This window comes from Rhinolophus ferrumequinum, chromosome 2 (genome assembly GCF_004115265.2).
Source record: "Rhinolophus ferrumequinum isolate MPI-CBG mRhiFer1 chromosome 2, mRhiFer1_v1.p, whole genome shotgun sequence".
In the NCBI taxonomy this organism is placed as follows: domain Eukaryota; kingdom Metazoa; phylum Chordata; class Mammalia; order Chiroptera; family Rhinolophidae; genus Rhinolophus; species Rhinolophus ferrumequinum.
The window spans coordinates 38514511-38538342 of record NC_046285.1 but is presented as its reverse complement, the minus strand read 5'-3'; the positions used below and the strand labels follow the sequence as shown (position 1 = coordinate 38538342).

Sequence of the window (23832 nt, the reverse complement as noted above, 5' to 3'; positions counted from 1 at the left end):
CAAACTTCACTTCTTTAAAATGACTTTTTCTCTTTTCCTTTTCCGTGATTCAGATTGGCCTTGTCTAGTCTAAATAGCACCATGACCCACTTGCTTCTTTTCTTTCCTGATCCTTCCACCTTTGCACATACAGCACAACTGCTTCCTTATTCATTAAGCCTTTAGGACATCAGATTCTGGTCAGCGTCAAACAGTCTTGGGAACAAAGCCTCAGGTCTGTTGATCACAGAAATAGAGTTTCGGTCAAACTAAAGATAACATCTTGACCTCAGTTGTGTTTCAGCTTCAGATCCATGGAAGCAGAATGACTTTATAGGCTCCATTCCTTTGAAATCAGACAGAACCACCCCGTGACTGCCATCAGGACCCGTTGCAATGATCACTGCCTCCTATGCTAGCCCTGACTGATCAGTAGGGCCTACGACCCCAGTCCCCTCCATTACCATGACTAATGACTTTTCTCTTATGTAACCTGCCCCCTAGAGGCCACTGGGGAGCTGGGTCTTAAGAGCACTACCTCACCTGTGTCTCAGGCCTGGTGCCATGTCCTTAAATAAACCTCTACTTTCTCTGCTGCAAACTCTTGTACAAGTTTCACTGGGCTTTGATGTGCACAGGCAAACGAACTCCTTGAGTTTGGTAACAGTTTACCCATCCTTCATTCCTAGTTGGGGTCTTTCCTCCCACCCCATCTTTTCTTTCTATTTGAAATTTAACTTTTAGCCTCTATATGTCTTTCACTCTGCCATTTTTATCTTTTCTCCTATAATTCAAGGTTTTTTCTTCCAAGGACACCTTCTTTAAAATGCGCCTGTCTCCTCTTGACAGGTTTTCTTTCTTAAATTCACACACACACACACTTATTTATAATATGTATGGAAACACATATTTTTGGCTAAAGTTATGATTATCCCTATATTTTACTCCAATTGAACAGAGAAGCCAATAGTGTTTCAGTTTTTCCAACTCGAGTTACATAATAACAAACAACCCCAAATTTGTTTCTCAGTTTGCCATGTTTCTTTGAATTCGAGGGTTTCCTTTCATTAATCTTCCCTTTCCTTCAAGTTCTTTGGCTTTCTACTTACTGCATTTACATCTAGTTTCTAAACCAAATTGAGACTCCTGGTCTGACAATTGGACAAAATGTTTGAAACAAAATGTGCTCTATGAGGCATGTGGTTTCTCTGCTCATATTCCACCCTTATTCCCTTAAATCTCCTCTGCTTGAGAGCCAGGTGATCTAGTTATCTGGGAACAGAACTAAAGCATGTAAGTGCTGGATTTGCTGTTTTACTACAAGATATTAGCCAGGAACATCTTTTTGATGATGGGGGGGAGGGGAAAATTTGCATTTGTGTCTGTAGCAGAAAAACCCACAGGCAGGGACACACCCACTTGGAAACAAGGCTCCCCTGGAAGTGGGAGGGAGCAGGAACTGGAGATGCCCTTCTCCAAGGAGCAGGGGCACTCGCCCTGCAGTGGAGCCATCAGAGGCAAGACCAGAGCGGCGCTTGCCTGTAAGTACCCACTTGTGGCGGGAGAGTGTTTCCTAACTGTTCAGAGTTGCAAAGTTTGATGAATAAAGGCTCTCATTCTCTTAAGAAATCACTCAAGAAGTGAGTCAGAGGTAAGGCTGCTTTAAAAATGTAATATAATTTAACATCTAGTTTTTTTATTCTTAAAATGGGGTAAATAAGCTAAACATCTGGAGTAAGCTCCTGTCAGGAAGGTCTTATCAGCTATTGGCTTTGCAGGTTTTCATGCCAGAGAAGGTGGAGAGTAGTGAGCTGCTTGCCGAGGACCACCAGGCGACACCGAGACAGTGGAGATGTGATCCACCTCTTTTTCCTCTGTGCACGCCCATTCCTTCTGCTGAAAACAGCTAAGCCTGCTGTTTGGATTTTTTAGGATTCTGGCCCCAGAAGGACTTCTCTAAGGTACAAACTGACCTCACATTAGGAAGCATATTACCCAGACCCTGGCAGGCTTTATAGCTTCTGGACTGCTGTTACAACAGTTCTTAGGAAGCACGAGTCTCTCCCACGCCAGCATCTGTCCATGCTTGCTGCTACCAACACTGAGGAAGACCCGGTAAGGCTCCAGCCCTGGACGTCCTGAACTGCCTGAACCCTGAGGCTGCAAATCCTGTCTCCACACACATTTTATAGGTATCCAGGAGCACTGAGGCAGTGGAAGCAGCCAGGAGGAGAATCAAGAGAAAACCTAAAATTTTCAATATTCAAAAACACCGTGGTGGTGGCTGACATAGAGAACACTGACTTCGCTAAAAAGCTTTATAATTGTTGCACTAATTTGTTTTGTCTCTGTGGGCCAGCCAAGGAGGGATCAGTACATATTCAGAGCACGGGGAGAATATACATGAGAGCCTCAGAGGCCATTTTGCTTGGCTCTGACTTACCCTGACTCTCCAGGGAAGCAGAAGGGAGGAACATCCCACCATCCAGGTGTGGCCAGACTTTGACTATTATTGCAAATTCCCAGGAGTTACCTCAGTCCCTGCCCACGTATACACTGAGCCTTAGTTGTGGTGCAACTAAAACTTTTAGCTCAAGGAGAGCTATAGAAGAGGAGATAGGATGAGGCGGGAAGAGGAAGAAGAGGAGAGAACCAGGATGAAGGCAAAAGGGGACTTAGAGATGAAGGAGGAGGAGGAGACTGGTGAGATGGGAGAACTGGTTGGCCCTTTTGTGAGTGCCACACCCACCCCAATACCCCACAACAAGGGGACTCGGTTTTCCGAGGCATGGGAGTATTTTCACCTGGCCCCCGCTCGTGCTGGGCACCACCCCAACCAATACGCCACTTGCCGCCTGTGTGGCAGGCAGGTGAGCCGTGGCCCTGGGGTTAATGTGGGCACCACAGCCCTGTGGAAGCATCTGAAGAGCATGCACAGAGAGGAGCTGGAGAAGACTGGCCACGTGCAGGCAGGGCAGCGCCAGGACCCAAGGGCCCAAGGGTCCCAGTTCTCCATGGGCATCGAGGGTGACTGGGCCAGACTCCTGGAGCAGGTGGGGACACTGGTTTTATGGGCCAGCCAAAGAGAAAAGGAAGTTCTTAGGAGGGAGAGGGCAGTGGAATGGCGGGAGAGGGCTGTGGAACGGAGAGAGCGAGCCCTGGAGGAGGTGGAAAGGGCCATCCTGGAGATGAAATGGAAGGTGAGGGCCGAGAAGGAGGCCTGCCAGAGAAAGACAGAGCAGCCTGCAGCAGACCATCCCTTCCATTTCGTTTAACTTGGGCTTGGGGGAATCTATTCTGAAACATTGACTTTAGACTCATAGCAAAGAGCCATTTTAGTTTCAGCTTAAATATATATTAATAGCAAAGCAATTTAGTGAGGTTTTGTTTTTTTAAGAGAAAGAGTGCATAGTATGGGTTAATCTCAGCAGGTCTGAATTGACCAAATGCTCATCTATAGGGTTCCTAGAGCTGTGCTGACCAAAACTTTGAAATGTACTGAGTAAAGATAAATGTTGTTTTGCCACCATGAGTCTATGAGTTGTTTGGGGGCAGAATGTACCAGCCTGTCAGCATCGATGAGTGAAAATAATGGGATTTATGCCTAGTACTTGGTTTCAGTGAAGCTGAAGGGCTTGACAGTTGAGTCTGGCCAGGTAGCTGGAATGCGTTTATGTGACCAGCTCACTCCAAGAGACCCTGCCAGGAACAGAGCTTAGGCTTCCCGAGACTGAGGTGTTTGCATGCCTACTGGTGGTGATTTGAGAACTGCATACAAAGCTCGTTCTGTGGATTCCAGCAGTGGAAGGACAAAGAAGCTAGAGCCTGAGATCTCCAGTCCCTTCCAATATATATCTTTCTCCCATTGTTGCAGTGTTATACCACCTGCTTATATTAAAGCTATTTCATCAGTATAACCTGTCTGAATCCTGTAAGTCTTTTCAACAATTTAACACATAAGTAACTGATGCGTATTTAGCACAAAGAGAACAAAAGACTTTTCAACTCACTTGAATTAAACATTAATAGAGGACATGAAAATTTATTTATAAATATTTAAAAACATAATCTAATTTCATATTAAGGTCTGTTAAAGAAGAAGGAGTTAGTGAGGAAGAGATGAAAGAAACTCAGAAAGAAAAAGAAAAAGATGGAGAGATGGAGTAAATAAGGAGAAATAAAGAACAGCGGAAAAGTAAAAAAGAAAGATAAAAATGTAAACATAGGAGAAGAGAGACAGCTCCCTAGAAAAAAATCATCCTGTAAAGATAGAAAAAACAATGCCTGGGGGGAGGGTAGGACAGAGAACATCTTCTTAGATTCTGAGGTCAATTTTAATGAGGTAAGTTGATTTTGTTTTGTTCTCACAGAACACACAGACCATTCGTCCATTTGAGCAGTAGGTTTTGGATTTTATTCCTGCGTCTAAAATGCTAACTGCGTATCCATTCATTGTTTTCAGATTCTTTTTTTAAACTTTTCATCTTTAAATATTCAGCAATGCTTTTATATATATATATATATATATATATGTGTGTATATATATATATATATATATATATAAAAATATATATACATATAAAGGGAGCCTAGAACTCCTTAGGAGAGAAAAATTCCCTGGGCTGCTAAAGCTATGCCTGAAATGCTAATTCAGGAATAGAATAAAATCAAAGTGAGAACTACTTTGACCTTTGCACAAGAGCTAACTTCTGTTTTGGATGATGTCTCTAGTTTTTTTTTGTTTTGTTTTTTTGTTGTTTTTTTTTAACTGGATTGGGATTGAGGAAGAGGGGATGGTGAGCACCGAGGAAGACAAGACGAGATAAACACAGTATGTCCATCTCTTGTAGACAGCCCAAGTACTTTCTGGACACTAACCTTCCTGAAAGTGAATATAATAATGGCATAAGAGAATAATGGCGTCTTGCCTCTTTCAGCCCATACCTATGTGGTTCCCTCTTACTGCTTCTTCTTAGACTCTGGCAGAAGCTCTAGCATCCAGAGTTGTCTTCCCTGTGAGCTGTTTATGGAACAAACACAAGTCCAGGCACTAGGCTTATGAAAAACCCAGGCTGCACTGAAGTCTTGTAATACTCTTTTTTTTCTTCTTTTTTTTTTTCCCCCTAGAAACCTGCCTGATATAAAAGATTTCACTTCCCATGTGGTTTATCCACTGGGGTGTGGTGTCCCTTTGAGTGTCCTCACCAGCCGTGGTGAAAGCTCAGGAGCTCACCACCACAGTGATTATGGCCGCTGGCAGTCATGAGGCTGGATATTTGGACTCAGAGCCTTAATGTGGCACAGGGTGCCAGAACAAAAAAAAAGAAAGAAAAGGAAAGCGGCTTCAATACCTGATCTTACACACACACACACAGAATGGAGCTTAAGAATGAATCTTTACAAACAAAGATTCAGGCTTTGCAAAACCAAAATTAAATAAGCAAACAAATTCTGCCAACAACTACTGGAGCTGTCCTGCTACACTGCTATGTGTATTTTTAAATTATGGTGTGTTTTATATGTTACTATTTTAGGCTCGCTTCCTTTTAAGTATTTTAACCCCAACAGCTTTTGTTTCCTGTTTCCTGTTAGGTAGTTTTCTTTATATATTTTTCCCTAAATTTTGTCAACATAATAACAATAAAGAGTTACAAGGACAAGGCCCAAGGAGATGAGCATAAAGCACAGGCATAAAGAGAGACATGTGACTTGTGGAAAGACGGAATTGTGAGTCAGGTCTGGAGTTTTCATGCATCTCTCTTGTGCCCTTTTTTGCTGCAACATCAGAGTTGGGTGTAGAGAGCCACAGGCTCTGGGTTGAGGGACTCTTTTGCTCTAATGTAAAAATCTGCTGCATGGTGGGGCTCTGAGGTTTAAGTTGAAGGTCCCATTTCCATCTGAGCTACAGAGCAAGGCTGCGTGCCATATTGGAACCCTGGTGAAGCCTCAGTCTGGGCAACACACAAGAACACGACATCCACAGGTATGACACTCTCCTTGGACATCCTGGTATGTCTAGGCCTGAGAGGCATTATTGTTAGAATAATGGGGGAGGTTATCTATTTTACAGGAAAATTAAATTAATCATAAACTTTATAACTCTAACTAATAACGCTGGAAAACACTGCACACAACTTACCAAATCCCTATTGTTCTAATAGAGGCTGCTGGTGTAGTGAATATGCAGCATATAGTAGACATCCAATAGGTGCTAAGTGATGAAGGGGGGAGGTAGGAAATCACCACCGCCTAACACTTCCGGTAGCCAGATGGCAGATCCTTCCCATATGTTCTCTCATTTTATGCATACATCACCCTTGTGAGGTTGGGATCATTGCTCCCGTCCACTGACAGGAAGCTAAGGAACTGAGATTCCAGGAGCCAGAGTTAATCATTGATGGAGGAAAATTCAGACCCAGGTCTATCCGATTCCACAATCTATGTTCTGTTTTTTTCATTGTCGCACACTCTCTCTTAGAATCAATCACAAAGTAGATTTATGAATATAAATGCAGACGAAGGAATGTGTGAAAGAGTGAGTAAATGATAAATAGTGGGGAAGAAATAAATATTCCTGAGACATTTACTACGTCTCATGTACTTCATTACCACGCATAAATCTAATTCACCTAAGAACCCTGCAAAATCTTTATTATGATCTCAGTTTTAAAGATGAGTTGGTGGGATTAATTACTTGGTGAGGAGAGGTAGCTACGTAGTTAAGGGTCAAACTAGGATTTGACATTAGTTCTATCTGCCCTTGAAGCATGATCTCCTTTCATTATACAATCCTGCCTGGATACGGGCATGCTAAATTCTCATCCCAGCTTGGTCCTTTATTAGTGACTCAGCCAGTTGTTCAGACTCTCCAGGCCCCAATTTCTCATCTGTAAAATGACAGATGCTCTACCTATTTTAGAGGCCCGTTGGGAGCATCATGTGATAAAAGCATGCAAAAGGGCTTTGGAGTGTTCATAAATTATTAAAAATACAATGGGGATTGTAAGTTTATTAAAGTGAAGAATCGCTAATGTTTGGCAAGAGCTTAAAAGATCCATAGACAAGCCATGTCCTGTAGCTTGTTATGTGGGTTTTGTGAGAGATTATTCACTAATTCCCCAAGAAGGGAGATTCTCTGGTTTTCCCACTCAGCACCTAGGCAAGCACAGGTACAAAGAGGACATTGATAACATGTAAGACAAAGTCCTTTTTAAAAAAACTGGAATTCTTCAGTTAAACCTTATGGCTATATATCTAGATTAAGTCCATATTAGATGTAAACACTGGCACCAAGAACCTACAAGAAATCCAATCCTTATAAGAAACAAAAACCACCTACCAAATGCTGCACCATTAGATTATTTTATTTAAATTATTGAATTCAAGTCCACTGATAAAACTGAAAATTAATTGTGGAAGGACAAAAGTTTCAAAATCTTTTTCTATATGCTCAGGACTACAATAGCAATTATTTAAAACACTAATAGTCAACAAAAGACACAAATACTTGAATTATTTGGATAATGCATATATACACTCATCTAAAACCATCCCAGTGAGTCTGAGCTATAATTTGTATTCAGCTGTCAAATTAAATGACTGATATTCTTTCATCCCATGTAACAGGTAATGTTTGAGAGTTAATGAGAATATTTCTTTTACTTGGGGTTTTGAAGAGTTTGAATGAAGTCATAATGCCACAAGACAACTGATTAACATACATAATAGTAATATCAACAAAAACAACAAAATAATGTTTATTGAGCACTTAATATATGCCATACTATATATACTAAGAACTTTTCATACATTTTTTCGTTTGATTCTTATAAACAACAATAATGTGCAGACACTCTTCTTATCCCCTTCATATGAGTGGGAAAACTGACTACAAAGATGTAAAATCATTTGCCCAAGGTCACAGTCAGCAAGAAGAGCTGGCAAGTGAACTCAGATCCCAATGGTAAGAGGTTGGGAACTACCTAAAAAACCTGAAGTCCGAGGGCCTTATTTTCCTTTGCTTTTCTCCTGCCTTTTCTCCTACTGCCTAAGAAACAGCCAGGGTTCTGAAGGAGTACAGAAGGGCACACTTCCTCTTGTTAGCTTCAAAATAAAAACAATGAGAAAGCTGGTACAGGAAATGGGTTAGAACAAATTAAATGTCAGCTGAGCATAACACTCATTCTTCCACCAGAAGTCACACTGCTTTCTGCCCTACTTTTCCTTTACTAACTACTTCAATTTTATTAAAGAGAAATTTAAGCTACTGAGACTGTTTTTTCCAGGAAAATTAAGGACTAAGGATCACGGATCACAGTTCTGAGAGTCCTAAGTCAGAAAGTAAGGATTCCCAGTAGGTATCTAGAATCAATTCAGCTTTCCTTTTTCCTTACCAGAAATTAATTGGCTGAAGGCCAACGAGTAATATCCTTAAAAAAAAACATTCTGGACAACGATGCAACCCGACACACCTTGGTCTATTATACTATAAATTTTCAAAGGCTTTAATGTGACTCACCTCTCCCAAGACATCTGTGGAGTTATTTTCCACAATCATGGGGATTTCTGGCTCAGCTTAAAGGCAAATAAAACACAGTTAGTATCACTGAATGCCACCTGGCCACTAGTGTGTGTGTGTGTGTATGTGAGTGTGCGTGTGCGTGTGCGTGTGTGTGTGTGTGAAAGATTTATCATTCATCAAGTATTTATTAACACCCACTCTATGTTTGGCAGAATATTAGATGCCTAGGAAGCAAAGGTGGACAAATCATCTTCACTGCCCTCAAGAAATTTATATTTTTGTGGAAAATACAGATACATAAACTAGAAATGAGAATACACTGAGATAAGTCTCATAACTGAGGACATATAGGATTTGAAAAAAAAGCTTTTAAGAGAAGCTGCTAACCCAACCTTGGGGGACAAGAGGAGGCTTTTGAAAGATGAGCCATCTAACTTATAGTTGAATGATGATTATGGATGAGTCAAATCAAATGGGGACTATGGAGGAGAGGGGAGTATTATACATGTCCAAAGGCCCAGAAACACAGTATAATTTATAGGCCTCGGAAGGGACAGAAAAACATTGATGCTTGTTTAGTTGCTTGGTACTAGAAAATATCAGGGACTATTCCAGTGACTTTGTTATTCTATTAGATTGTTAGTACCTCAAAGCCAGACTATTTATTCGTCTCTCCATCTCTAGCACTCAACAGAGCTCAGCACAAAGTAGACATTGAGTACAAAATGTTGAACTGAAGCAAGTTCTTGAGTACAGCAGATTTAATTTGAGTGGAAAGTACAGCTATTCTTTTTGCCTTAATTTAAAAATGCCATTAAAAAAAAACCAGTTCTTGGTAAAAAAGATGAAAAAAAATATTTAAAGCTAGGGGTTTCTGTTAATTAATATTTCCTTGCATCACTGAGCAAAACAGAATTTTCACATTTCCCTCCTAATTTGCACCCTGCAGAGTCAGAGGGCCATCCCTGCAGGCTCCTTTGCTGGAGAAGCGAGACAGTCTTCACCGGACTTGGCCTTGGTGAGGGTGAGGGGAGATGTGCAGAGTTTTTCAGAGCTAAGTTTTATCACCTTTTCTCACACTGGTCTTATTCTATCTTGCTCCAGGAAGCAGCTAAGACAATTAAACAACTAAGCAATTAGACTTTGGAAGTTATATATAATTAAAGAGATTTCCAGTATTCTTAGGAAACATTAAAATTATAAATAAGGTAATGGTCACCAGAAAATGGACCAGTCTATGGCTTTCTGTGTGATTTTATTTATGGCTTTCTGTGTGATTTTATTCTGTTAACCAAATCATCATTCTTTTACTTCCTACCCTCATCCCCACGCCCAACATGAATGACAACTATCAAGGTAAACAACTCCAGACTAACTACCTTGCACCGCTGTACCGCAGCTAACAGGGTGCTTCCTCTCTAGCGGAGAGTGAAGCAGGAGACATTGACAGGAGGACCGAAGGAGTCCAGAGAACAAAAACTCTTACCAAAAACCTTGACCGTGGTGGAACTCCTCAAAATTTTGCCAGGACGGACTATAACATGGCAAGAGAACTTCCGATTATCATCATGGATTTGGACTGGAGAGAGGTAGAGCCCGTAGTCTGTACCTAGACTGACTCGGTCTTTAAATAATGTGGAATTGCTGATGGAATGATCTTGGGTGATAAGTGTTTCCTGAGTTCCATTATCTTCCTGGTGAGAAAAATAGTTACTAGTTATTGAGTACTCGATTGTGCCAGTTTTCGGCTAGGTATTTCACATGCATTAATTCCTTCACATCTTGTAAAGATAGAGATTATGAATGAAGAATTGAAATTAAGAGACATTTAGTATGTTACTAGTCAAAGTATCATTGCACTTGACTTTCAGTTAAAAACTACTGTCACCCTCTTATAACATGAATAGAAACTTGCTGCTCTTCTGATTAAAACTTCCCCTTTGTAACCCTCTGTAAGCTGCATATCTGGGGTGGGATTTGGGGGGGCACAGCACTGGGGGCTAATGGCAAATCATAATTCTCATTTTAAGTTCAGAAATCTTAATGTTAAGATGTGCCGAGGAAGCTGTATCAGTTTTGTGTATTAAATCTTCACCTTAACTGGATGATTATACTAGTTACCCTCTTTTCCCAGCATTACTTTATAAAAGGTCTCATGTTAGCTCCTCTGAAAGCTGGGACTAGAATGAGGTAAGGAGACTCCTAGGGCACAAAATTTAAGGAGGCACTCACTCTCAGGGTCTTATAAGTACAGGTTGGACACCTGAAAGTGAGGGGCACAAGGCTAGAGGAAGGGTTATGTCCTCATCCCCATTTTTATCACTCAGTATTCTCAACTGAGTTGCTTTGGAAACATTCTGATGCATAAGCATCTTCTCTAGAGATTTGAAATCAGTTGTTCTGGAGTGAGACCCAGGTTGGGGCATTTTCTTTTTTTTAATGGTCCAGGTCTAACTCTAAACAACAGATGAGTCATAATGTGCAGGGGCCAGAGGAAATGAAGGTAATTCAAGTGGAAAAGAGTGAACAGGAGTGCGTCTGATGGGGAAGAAGTCATAAAATAAAGAAAACAAAGATCTGTGACTTGGAATCTCTAGTTTGAAAAATAAAACAAATTCAGGGTAGAAGAAATTTGGAAGCCAGGTGAGTGAGAGAATTCAGGTATGGGCTAGGAGCAGAAACATGAACGTAGATTTCTTAACTAGTTTATATATCTATTTCCAGAATATATTTAGTAAGAACTCTTATGTAAGACACAATTTTTTAAGTGACTATGATTTGTATCAGATTTATATATGTGTGTGTGTGTGTGTGTGTGTGTGTGTGTGTGTATACTGTTTGCAGAGAATTATACCATGCTTAAGACTTACTCCAGAAGCAATGTTTATAACTTTATACCCACACAAAGGACCTACGAGTCTGTGCTGCTGTCTTCTTAATGAAGAAAGGTACAGAAAATTAAAGGGAGAAAGCTTAAATTCCGGAGACAGGTCCTCCCAAAGGAGCCCTAAGTATTGAGTGGTGACAGCAGAAAAAAGTGGAAGACATTTCACTCAGCATCTGCTAATCTGGAGGCCAAAAATTAAGGAGGCAGGCTCCCCCTGCAGGTCCTTCAGCACAACAAGCTTAATTTTACAGCTCCTGCTTATGCACAGGGACTGTATTTGTAAGGATCTTGGAGTTCAAAATGCTTCTTGGTCATTTAGTAAATGACTCGCCATCTGGAAGATTTCCATCTGTCACTTTGTTGTGGGAAAAAGGGCAGTCAGAGGCTGAGGTTGGATGGAGATTGGCGAAAAAAACTGCTTTTTTCTTTATCGTGTACCTGGGTGTGACAAGCCAGGGTGGTTTAACTGATGGAGGAAAGATACACACATACGCACACACACAAGTTTATTCAAAGTTGTTTGTTTGTTTCTTTTGTTTTTCTAGGCAGTTAACTGTTATAGAGAGAAGGGTTTGTTTATTTGTTGTGAAGGATGGGATTCAGTTGCAAAGTGTGCCCTGTCACCTGCAACATCTGGAGATTCTGAGAGAACTAGAGTCCCAGTTATAAGGGGGACGAGGCAAGAACCTCTACGTGCATGACTGCCTTCATGAAGCAGACGGGAGGAGAGGTGGCAAAACTAGTGTAAGCAAGTAGTGCAATGTCTAGAGCTGGGAGAGGGAGAAAGAATAGCAACACCATACTATGACCACTACGGAAATTTTATGTTCTTATGAGTCATAGCTTAAATTTATTTAGTGCCTACTATGTTTTAGGCACTGTGCAAAGTTCTTTCAAATCTGATCTTATTTACTCATTACAACAATCTGGAAAAAACTGAGGTTAAGGAACTTGCTCAAACATCGCACAAAGTAAGAAGTTACTTAAGTCACATCGTTAAAAACAGAGATGACCAGCACCAGGGACAAGCAAGCCTCAGAGACAATATGCAGTAATGAAAACCAAACCATCATAAAACAAAGAAGAAGACGTGCTGGAGTATCAGAAATGAAAAACTTACAAGAAATTCCAGGAGGCCAGAGGCCTTTATATAACATGTAGATTATTGAGGTCTGAGCAATTTGCTGAGTCAAAGGGCCCTTGGGAGTCATGCACCCCCTGATTCTAGGGGTCACAGAGTATACTTTAACTCCAACCTGAGAATGATGATCTTAGGGTCTGTAGGAAACAGATTGGTAAGAGGGTTTTAGACAGAGTCTTTATTCTTGCCTAATTTATTCTTTTCTTGCTCTTCAAAGGAAAAATTTTGACAACTTTTTAAAATATTAATAAGTACTTCTAAAACTTCCTGGGACTTTCAACTTGTTGAATCCTTATGATGGAATAGGAAATGTGGATTGAATTAGCCAACGTACTCTAATCCTGATGCTCAATAGATGTTCAATTAATACAAATTCACTGTCCTCCAGCCACACTGATGATTGCCTAGCTACTTCAGGAGTATTCAGTATCTGCCCGATTAAACTGAGGAATTATGGAGAGCTATAAAACTAACCCTTTGGAAATGAGTTTTTAATACATACTGAGTATAGGAATATACTAAGTTATTTAGTTGTGTTACCTTATTTATACCTCACAAAAATACCATGAGGTTGGTACTATAATGGTCCCTTTTTATAGAGGAGGGAAGTAAAACAGGTTAGGAAACGTATCCAAGACATGAATTCTGAGACAAAAGGAAAAATGTGTGCCCCTATACGCACTTATCAAAATATCCTCCCATATTTTGACTAAGTAGAGGAAGTTAATAAAAACTCTCCAATTAAAACTGTAAAGAATGACCACATGAAGTCAGTCATTACTCAATCCATTCTCTTCTGTCAACTCTCTTATCCATGTACCTGTGAGGGACATGATGCCACGAAGGCCCAGGGAGCACAGGTTGATTGGAAAATACTGTTCCTTGAACAATACAGCAAGCTCTCAAAACAAACCACAGCTTGCCTTTATTTAAAAATGTTGATATTTGTTCATCATTGACTTTCCCTAAATTGTGATATAAAAAATATCTTACTCATATTTGTATCTTGATTATTGATTTTTTTTTCCTTTGAAACTCCCTTAAATTGTGCCCCCAAGTTAAAGCCCTACTCATCCTAAACCTAGCTCTTACGTCACACAGCAAGTAAATGCAGAGCCAGGATTTGAAAACAACAATTTCCCTCCAAAATTCATGCTGTTAAGGGCTTTGCTATATACAGCCTCACAAAAGCAGTAGAATGAACAATCCTTCACTTTTCTGCTTAGAGTTTATCTGAGGAGAACAACTTCACAAGAAAAACAAATACAAAATCAGACCCATAGAAGAGAAATAAATGCATAATTAAGTTAGGTACAGGAGTTCCATAAAATAATTTGCATGATGAGGGCCGGGTGGGGTCATATAGAATCATGAAATACTGCTTCAGTATATCCCTTAAAAACCCGATAAACCTGAAAATAATTTGTGGAGGCTTTCCTATTTCTGTACTAGAATGGGAATTTTCAATCCACATAAGGGGACCTTGATACTTTTTGATTTAGTGATGTTATTTCATCTCTGGATGGCCCATGCTCCATGTCAGAGTTGGCTGTGTTGACCACAGCACATGCAGGTGTTGAGTGTATAGGGCTCATTCAATAAATTCTGCTAACTGTATCGATTGCTACTTCTTTATTTCCAAATAGCATCCTATCTTCACATTTCTTCCATTTATTCTCCATCCAGTTAGTGCTGTCAAAGCAGCTGCTTGCAAAGCTCCCCACATCTACTTTGCAGAACACCAGAACAATATTTTTCTAATTATCGAAACTGGTTGTCAACACTCTGTAGATTGGCTAGCACTCTAATTTTGATTATGGTAAAGACAGTTAGGGTCAGCTGCCTTCAACGAGAAGCTGTCAATTTTGTTTTCTGAATAGCTAGGCTTCCAGGCATGGGAAACCAGCATTGTTTGTGGCACCATTTCACTTTTTGTTTAAATATAAGACATCACAAATATTAAAAAAGAGTATAGTGAAAAGATACATTTATAGATAAAATTTTATTTAATCATTTATTTATTTGGTTTTGGAATGCTAACATTTTTTATTTTTATTTTTCAAATACTGTTGACATTCAATATTATATTAGTTTTCAGGTGTACAGCACAGTGGTTAGACATTTATATAACTTACAAAGTGACTCCCCAGATAAGTCTAGTATCCACCTAGCACCACACATAGTTATTGCAGTATTACTGACAATATTCCCTATGCTGCACTTCACATCCCTGTCATGCAGGGTGTTATGTGGGGTCCCTGGTCCCGCTCCCCACACAAGAACGCAGGATATGGTGAGGCCAAAAAGGAACACCCACGGAGCCATAGATAGGGGAGTCATACCACTATATTCTCGCTGGCGGCTGGGTTGGAGACACAGGAAGCAGGAGCCACAGTATCCACAACGTGAGGTCCGATTCTCTGCCAACTGACCCCACTTGCTAACTGCAATCTGCCATCCCTTTTCTGCCAACCAACCAACAACCAACCTCCTTGCCAGCGTAGCCACGGCAGCTATATTAGTGGCTAATGGCTAACTGGTAACAGCTGATGGCCATCTACTACCCGAGCCAGCACCTTTCCACTGAGGCTGGAGCCTGGAAACTGCTTTTCTGGGACTCTGTCCCCACAATCTCTGTGACTATTTTGTAACTGCCATACTGTATCATTGGCAAATACTTTTTTTTATTTGGTAGGTTGTCTTTTTGTTTTGTTGATGGATTCCTTTGCTGTGCAAAAAACATTTAGTTTGATGTAGTTCCATTTGTTTATTTTTTTTTCTTTTGTTTCCCTTGCCCAAGGAGATATAACCGGCCCCCCAAAAAAATCCCATCAGGGGTTAATAGCTAAAATTGATAAAGAACTCATACAACTTAACACCAAACAACAAACAATCCAATTTAAAAAATGGGCAGAGGACTTGAATAGACGTTTCTCTAAAGAAGATATAGAGATGGCCAAGAGACATATGAAAAAATGCTCAATCTCATGAATCATCAGAGAAATGAAAATTAAAACCACAATGAGATATCAGTTTACACCTGTCAGAGTGGTTATCATCAATAAATCATCAAACAACAAGTGTTGGCGAGGACATGGAGAAAAGGGAACCCTCGTGCACTGTTGGTGGGATTGCAAACTGGTGCAGCCACTATGGAAAACAGTATGGAGGTTCCTCAATAATTTAAAAATAGAACTACCTTATGACTCAGCAATTCCACTTCTGGGTATTTATCCAAAGAAATCCAAAACACTAATTTGAAAAAATTTATGTGCATCCCTATGTTCATTGCAGCATTATTTACAATAGCCAAGCTATGGAAACAACCAAAGTGCCCACTGATAGACGACGATTCAATAAAGAAGAGGTGGTACATATATACAGTGGAATATTACTTGGCCATAAAATGAATGAAATCTTACCATGTGTGACAACATGGACAGACCTAGAGGGTATTATGGTAAGTGAAATAAGTCAGATAGAGAAAGACAAATACCATATAATCTCACTTATATGTGGAATCAAAAGAACAAAACAAACAAACAAAACAGAAATAGACTCATAGATACAGAGAACAAAATGATGGTTGCCAGATGGGAGGGGGTTGGGGGTCTGAACAAAAAAGGAGAAGGAACTAAGAAGTACAAATTGGCAGTTACAAAACAGTGCAGCATAGGGAATACTGTCAATAATATTGTAATAACTATATATGGAGCCAGGTGGGTACTAGACTTATCAGGGGGATTACCTTGTAAGTTATAGAAATGTCTACCTTCTATGCTGTACACTTGAAACTAATAGAATGTCAACTGTAATTGAAAAATAAAAATAAATAAAAATGAAAATAAAAAAGAAAGCATCCCAAAACCAAAATTTTACCTGTAAATGTATCTTTTGTACATCATAAATATTAAAAAGAATATTGAAAAGATACATTTATAGATACAAATTTAAAGAAACACAAGCATCTAGATTTTAGTTATATTCCTTTATTGCTAATATTGAACTAGTTGCTGAAATATCCTCCCTTCCTTGTCACGATTTTAAAGAGAGTAATTGTGGGTTTCTCTTTATCTACCAACTTGGGGAACAAACATTTCCTCAATACCTGCCTCCCCCCCTCGTCCCCCCATTACCAACTTGTACTCACAGGTCCCAGGGTCTTGGTGTCGTGCATGTCTATCTTTGCTGGCCAACAGTTCTTTAATTATCCAGCTCAAATGTTATCTCTGAAAGAAGCTTTCCCAGTCCATCTAGTTCGAATCAAGCCATTTTCCCTGTATTTTTTACATTTTTATCAAAATTGTATTTCATGGTAGGAAATATGTCCAATATAGTTTGTATCCCTGTAGGACCTAGCACTCAAAACAGATTCACATATGGTTTTTGGATTGAAGTGAAATTTATGCCGTGGGAAATCAGGACAATAGTTGGGAATGAAAACAGAATATTAGAGTGCATACGGAAGCTCCCAGAATAAGCCAACCAGAATATGAATTTCCCTCATGACTATTGTATATTTGTTCCAAGGACATAAAATGGGGAAAATATCACTTGTCCTTTATCTACCAACTACATCCCATCTAAACATACACATATTTTATGATTTCTTACACATCACCCCACCATTCACATGGACCCTCAGTGTCCACAGAAGGTTTAACCCTTTGTATTTACTTAGTTACCTCGCATGCTAGCTCAATGTTGGACACAAAATGCAAAGGATCCATTCTATGAACATATTTAACACAGCCTTACTATGGGATCAGATACACATACCAAATAATTTTTTAATGATAACTGAGAATCCCAGTAATAACCTTTTCCATGAAGATCATAACTGAATTAATTAGATTTTATAAAATTCCACGTATAAGAAGATGTGCCTTTTGTTTTCCAGTGACCTAGATTAAAATAGTTTTAGTTTATAAAATTGTTTCCAAGATTTAACACAGACTTGAAGTGGGAGTGTGTGTAGCTTCCCACAGTTACTGTGTTTGGTATAAGGTTTTCTGCCCTCCTGAGTTCATCTTCACCATCTCTACTTCTTAAACTTTTTCTAAAAGCCACATTATACCTTGCTTGTGAGAACAATTGACTTATCATTGTGATTACTATTGCCAGTTTAACACAAGATTAAAGAACTAAAATGGAATTACAAGGGATATTTATGTCCTCTGAAGACCTATCACAGTCATGACACCAAGAGCTGCAGTTTATTCCTTAATAAGAGGAAATAAAATAATTTCATATCTGACTTACTGAATCCCACAGCTGCCGACACTGTGGAGTACGGATGTAAATCAGAGGAGCAAATAGATTTTGACATTTAAAAAGGGACTGCACAGTAGGAATTTAATCAGCACATTTGCCAATATAATACTCCCTTTGAGGAGAGGTTTCTTTCAAAAAGATTCCTGAAGTTGTCTGTATCATGATGCATTCTTTAAAGTGACAGCATGCTTTGAGGTTCTAGCAGAAGTTTAGGACTCTTTGTGTGTGTGACCTTAGGTGCATTCTCTGCCCCTCATTTATCCAAAATGTCCTGGCAGGATCCAGAGATGATGTCCATTTAGCCTTCTTAGTTTTCTTAAAGAAAACTACTAGATAAGGATACCTTATCAGTCATCTAGTCACTGATAATGAGCTGCAACTCATTAACCTATGAAACAGCCAGCATCAACTTAGTGCCCATCGGTTTCATACGAGATCAATGAATAGGACTGTGGAGGAAGGAGACAAAGAGAAACAGACCCACTCAGTATTTATTGAGTGCCTATATTCTAGGCACTATACAAAATGCTAGAGAGGTTTGAAGTGAGTGGCAATATCCTGGAGAGGCTCCGAGTCACATGAAAGACATAGGCCAAGTGAGGGCTTTACATTTGCTTGGAAAAACGGATTACACACTCTTAAGATCAACTTACTAGCCTGCAAAAATCTCTACAGTAAAGCTTTGTTAAACTTTATTATTATTTATTATTATTCCCATCGATAGCTGAATTTATGATAATTAGGGTGGAAACTTTTTACCTATTGGTCGAAAATACTAAAAATGTAAGGAAAGTATAGAAAGTGCATTTCCATTACTGTAATGTTTAGTGGGTTTCTGTCCTCCTGAGGTCATCCCACTGTTTTTTTTCTTTTTCTAAGAACCATATTGCGTCATGTTTGTTAAGAACCACTGACAGACTAATGAGAGACTTAATGCTCAGGAAGTCTTAAGTTTTAGAAGCCAAAACCTATAAAAGGAAAAGAGTGTTCTCTGACAGATGACAAAGAGACTTTGTAGAACTTATGACAGTTTGAGAAAGTTATTTTAGAATATTTTTTCTTTTCATTCTACTGACTATACAAAAAATTATCTAGACAGGGAAAAATTATCAGTAGGTTGTATTCTAAGGCCTACTTGCAAGTCAGTTATTTTGGATTTGCCACATCCCCAGAGAAATATTTTTATATGAAGGATCTAGTTTTCGAGACAATCTACAAAAATATAGTAATTTGTAATATGAATGATAAATCATGCAAATACAGTGTTTTGCAAACTATCAGCTGCCACATTCATGGTGATCTACAAGTTCTGTAGGATTTTAAAATTTTGTGTTTTTTATGGTGATGCTGTAAAAAAATTAATATAGTCATATTCTGTATCACCTAAATGGACACCCTCATAATTCTCAAAACTGTGTTTATGATTATCTCTATAATTGTGTTAGTCTTGTGTTATCGATTTAATAGTATTAGAGCTCTGCTATATACAGACGGTGCCAAAAAAACGTATACACATTTTAAGAAAGGAAAAAACTGTATTAAAACTGTAATAATATATACTGAAAATAAAAGATGAATACAAGTCATGTGTATGTATTTTTTTGGCACCTCTAGTATATTGGCTAATACCTGTCTACCATTTGGTTAGCTTGCCTTGGAAAATGTCTCATAAAAATCCAAATTTCTCAATTTTTTTTTTTTTAAAGTCAGAAAACGTAGCAACTATGGGCCTGCCACTCCCTGCGGCAATACGATAGCTGAGCAGTGGCTATTTGTAATAGAGGTCCTGCTTCTCTCAGGTAAATTTTTCACCTATACTTTATAAGCATTAAGGTTTGTGTTTTCTGATCTAAAGCAATGTTATGTATTTCCCAGGATTCAGTAGTAAGGGTTCTGGAAAAAGGGGGTCTATCCCTTGGCATATGTTGTGTGTAACACAGATATTTGTGAGGAGGGATTTTTGCTGGATGTGGGTCCTGTCCAGAGAACCATCACACTCTTTTCTGTAGTCATGGTTTGATATATATTAGGTTGGTGCAAAAGTAATTATGGTTTTGCAATTATTTTTAACCTTTGAAACCACAATTACTTTTGCACCAACCTAATAGCTTGAAATAGAAACTAACCTTTAGAAACTATTTCTAAATGAGTGCATTCGTAGACCCAGAAACTTGCTGAGTTAGAAGGAAACTTAGTGCCCTCCCACCATTCCCCAACCTTCCACATAATGCCTGCCTCTCGTCCAGCATGCTTCCTTCCTTCCCTGTTGATATTTGCTATTCATTTTTACTGCATTAATATTTAAAGATCATTGAAGTTACTCACTGAAAAGGGCAACACTTACCACCAACCATGAAAAGGTGAACTCAGATGAAATTTCTGAGGAGATATTTTGAAAGCATGGTATTTCCAGAGTCCGATTTATCTCTCTTTCTATTGTATTGTTGCTTCTCCATTCATCCTGTATAACTGTGACAAAACACAAGGTAGAAAAGACATGGATCTGTGATTGGTTTATAAAGTGCTTTTTATCGAAGAAATGAGAACAGTTTTAGTATAAAGATGCATCTGTCCTCAGGATATACCTGTGAAGTAAAGAGGCAAAATTCCAGTACAGTTGTCATTGTATAAATTGCACAACAGAGCCACCGAGAAGCGCAGAGCTGATTATCACTGAAAAATTAGAGGGAATCTATCCTAACAGAATCCAGCTCACAAATTGGCATGTTGCTTGGCTTTCTCCCCAAATTGGTGCTTTAGTCTTCAGATCATACTTCCTTAATCAGATCAACTATAAAACTTTATAACCTAGCCTCTAATAGTCCATTTTAAAATTTCAATACACTTAGTATTTTTTAAGTCTGTGAACCTAAAACAGAAAAATTGAGTGGAAAGTACAGAGAGTTCCCATATACCCCTTACCCCCATGCACGTACAACCTCCCCCACAATTAACATCCTTACCATGCTGGCACATTTGTTACAATCGATGAACCCACAATGACATATCATTTGCACCCAAAGTGCTTAGTTTATTTACATTAGGGTTCACTCTTGGTGCTGTACATTCTATGAGTTTTGACAAATGTATAATGACGTGTCCAGCATTGTGGCATCATACAGAACAAAGTCACTGTCCTAAAATTCATCTGTGCTCTGCCTATTCATGCCTCCCTCCCACCAAACTTTTGGAAACCACTGATCTTTTTACTTCTTCATAATTGTCTTTATAGAGCTTATAAATAGCACTCCATAGAAGGAATGATACAAAATATATATAAGGAAATTCTGAGGAATTAATTATTTTCATTTTTAAAATAATATGAGATAAATATGTTTTATAGTATCTTTTTTGGGGAAAATTTATGCATACACGTATGTACATATGAATATATATACATACATACATATACATATATACACATACATACATATTTATATATATTCATATATGCATACATGTATATATAAATTTATATATGTGTGTACATATATTTATATATAAATATATGTACATACATATTTATTTATATATACATACATATATATGCATTTATGACTAAACTATAATAACATCAAAGAATAATTTATAAATGAAAACAACTCCATTATCCTAATATCCTGAAAATTTTACTTTCATCTTTTCTATATCTATAAAATCTTGTTTGTATGCATTTTTCCTCATATTTTGCAATCCTATTAACCGACAAATGTTACCTATATTTTTACTTAAAAATGTTTTGCATGATTCTTAAACTATTCGTGGTGGACATTTTTAGAGATTTTATGTCATTCTATCGTGTACACCCATCATTATTTGTTTAGTCACATCCAATTATTGAATCATTATGCTCTTTCAGTTTGGGTTTTTACTTTATTTAAACTTACAATCTATATAGCAAAGATCATCCTTATACTAATAGCTTTCTTCTGACCATTCAGCTCCATAAGAAAAATTCCCAGAAGTATGATTAATGGATCATGGGGTATGAACATTGATATGATTATCAAGTATGCATATATAAGAGGAGCATTCCTCAGCTTGAGAATGCTGTATCTAGCCTTTAGAACTTTATTATATTTTAATCTCTCATCAAATAGCTATCCTCTTCACTGATAAGTCTTTCCTCCTCCTTTCCTTAATTGAAACCAGGCCTTGCTATTAGGGCACATCTTCCCTGTATCATTCTCAAATAGTGGTTGTTTATTTTCTTGTACCCTTATTTCCTCATGATCAGGAGGTGGTGTCAGTGCCTTGTCCTCTATTGTACTGCTTCCAAATATCACTCCATTCCCATAAAAACAAATGACAACAATAACAACGACAACACTGACCTTTATGGTTAAAGGCATTTAGCTATAACAGTACTTCCAAATGGGGTTATTTATTTACCACCATCACAATTTTTTTCTATATTTGCATACCACCATTACTACTATTTAATTTTATACTTGAAATTATTGTAATTGTTTTAGCTACATAAATTTATTTTAAACAGAGACTTATCTAGGCAATGATATTTGTGAATTCCATGAATTCCACATGGTATGTTAATTATATTTTAAGTTTAAGGGTATGTTAATTTATATTTTAAGGTATACATTACATAAATACGTAAGTATTACAGTTTTGTAGTATGTCCAGATTCTGGGGTTGTCATAAAAGAATGGAAAATCTATCAAAACAGTAACTTAAAAATGTAATATCAGAAATTAAGAACTAATCTGATGGGACTGAAAATTTACTGGCCATCACAAAAGATAGATTAATGAGTTGGAAAAGAGGTCAATAGGAAATTTCTCAAGTGAACCAAAGAAAAAAAAGTAGAAATATATAGAAAGAAGCATTAGGGATATTAAAAAAACCTTAAATTAGGTACTTTTTTTTACACTTGAAATCTAACATCACAAATGTAAATGTTAAAAATAAGAACATGCAAGTATTAGAAATAACATGACTAAATTTCTATATAATCCGGAAAATGGGGAAACTTTTCCTAACTATGACTCAGAACGAACAAGGAAAAAGAGTGATACATTTTATTTCACAAAAGTAAGGATTATTCTGCACTGAAAACAGTATCATAAGAAACTAAGGAGAGATCACAAATTGGGAAGTATTTGCAACTTACATCATAAAGCGTTAATAGCTTTTATATATGGGGCATTTTCAGCACGATAAGGATAATAACCATAATGAATTGAAACTCATTAATATGTTTAAATTCATGTGAATTCATGATGTTTTACACAAAATACTTATTGTCACCTAAGGGTGAGAGTGAACCAATTCATTTTTAAAACTGGTAAATAAAGGGAAGTCATCAAGTATCAATTCTGCTTTTATTTTACAAACTGTATATCTAATAACTAATTTTTTGATGAGAGAAAGTTTCTCTTTATAGAAATACTTCAGCTTATAAATGAAGGAATAATAGAATTAGAACATCACTATTTGGCAACCCATAATGAATTAATGGATCTAGCCAATATGCATCAGTAGCTGTTGACAACACATGGCCAGATCTGTGCTTCCGATATAAGTATGCAACATCATCTGGGAAGTACTCTTGCCCTAAAAACAAAAAAATAACAACAAAAACCTTAATGTGATCAAATCTTTGTATGTAAGTAAAAGGTGAAAGAGGAATATGGAAATACCATTGGAATGCAAGAGCAAAATCCAGGCTACAGGACAAACAATCAAATTTACTCAACAATTACATTGCAAAAGAAAAATAGGAAATCTAAGATGGCCTTCAGATTAAATGAGCGTTATCAAAGGATCACAATAAATTGAGTTAATTTGGATCTGAACTTAAACAAAATGTAAAAATAAAAATTACGAGGCTGACTGGATATTTGATGACATTAAGGACATACTACTTTTATTAGTTCTGGTAGTAATTTTACAGCTGCATATTTTTTGCAACATCCTTATCTTTTAAAGTTTCATTCTAAAATTAATAGGATATCTTAGATTTTCTTCAAAATAATCTGGGTGGGGGGAGGAATTGGAAGGATTTAAATG

At 37.9% G+C, this 23832-nt stretch overlaps 2 protein-coding genes across 2 annotated transcripts in view; one reads left to right on the top strand and one right to left on the bottom strand.

Annotated features, from left to right (window-relative positions):
• Nucleotides 1-23832, bottom strand: part of CD96 (CD96 molecule) — an 89911-nt gene that overhangs the window by 54597 nt on the left and 11482 nt on the right. The window contains exons 3-5 of the mRNA XM_033091779.1: nucleotides 20147-20271; nucleotides 9987-10194; nucleotides 8498-8553 (exon numbers count right to left, since the gene is read on the bottom strand). Of these exons, the coding sequence (XP_032947670.1) occupies nucleotides 8498-8553; nucleotides 9987-10194; nucleotides 20147-20271 (389 nt within the window). The remainder of the gene's footprint in view (nucleotides 1-8497; nucleotides 8554-9986; nucleotides 10195-20146; nucleotides 20272-23832) is intronic.
• Nucleotides 1764-3505, top strand: ZBED2 (zinc finger BED-type containing 2). The gene has a single exon (XM_033091757.1). It carries the CDS (start codon nucleotides 2601-2603, stop codon nucleotides 3252-3254), a length of 654 nt encoding a protein of 217 aa, XP_032947648.1. The 5' UTR covers nucleotides 1764-2600; the 3' UTR covers nucleotides 3255-3505.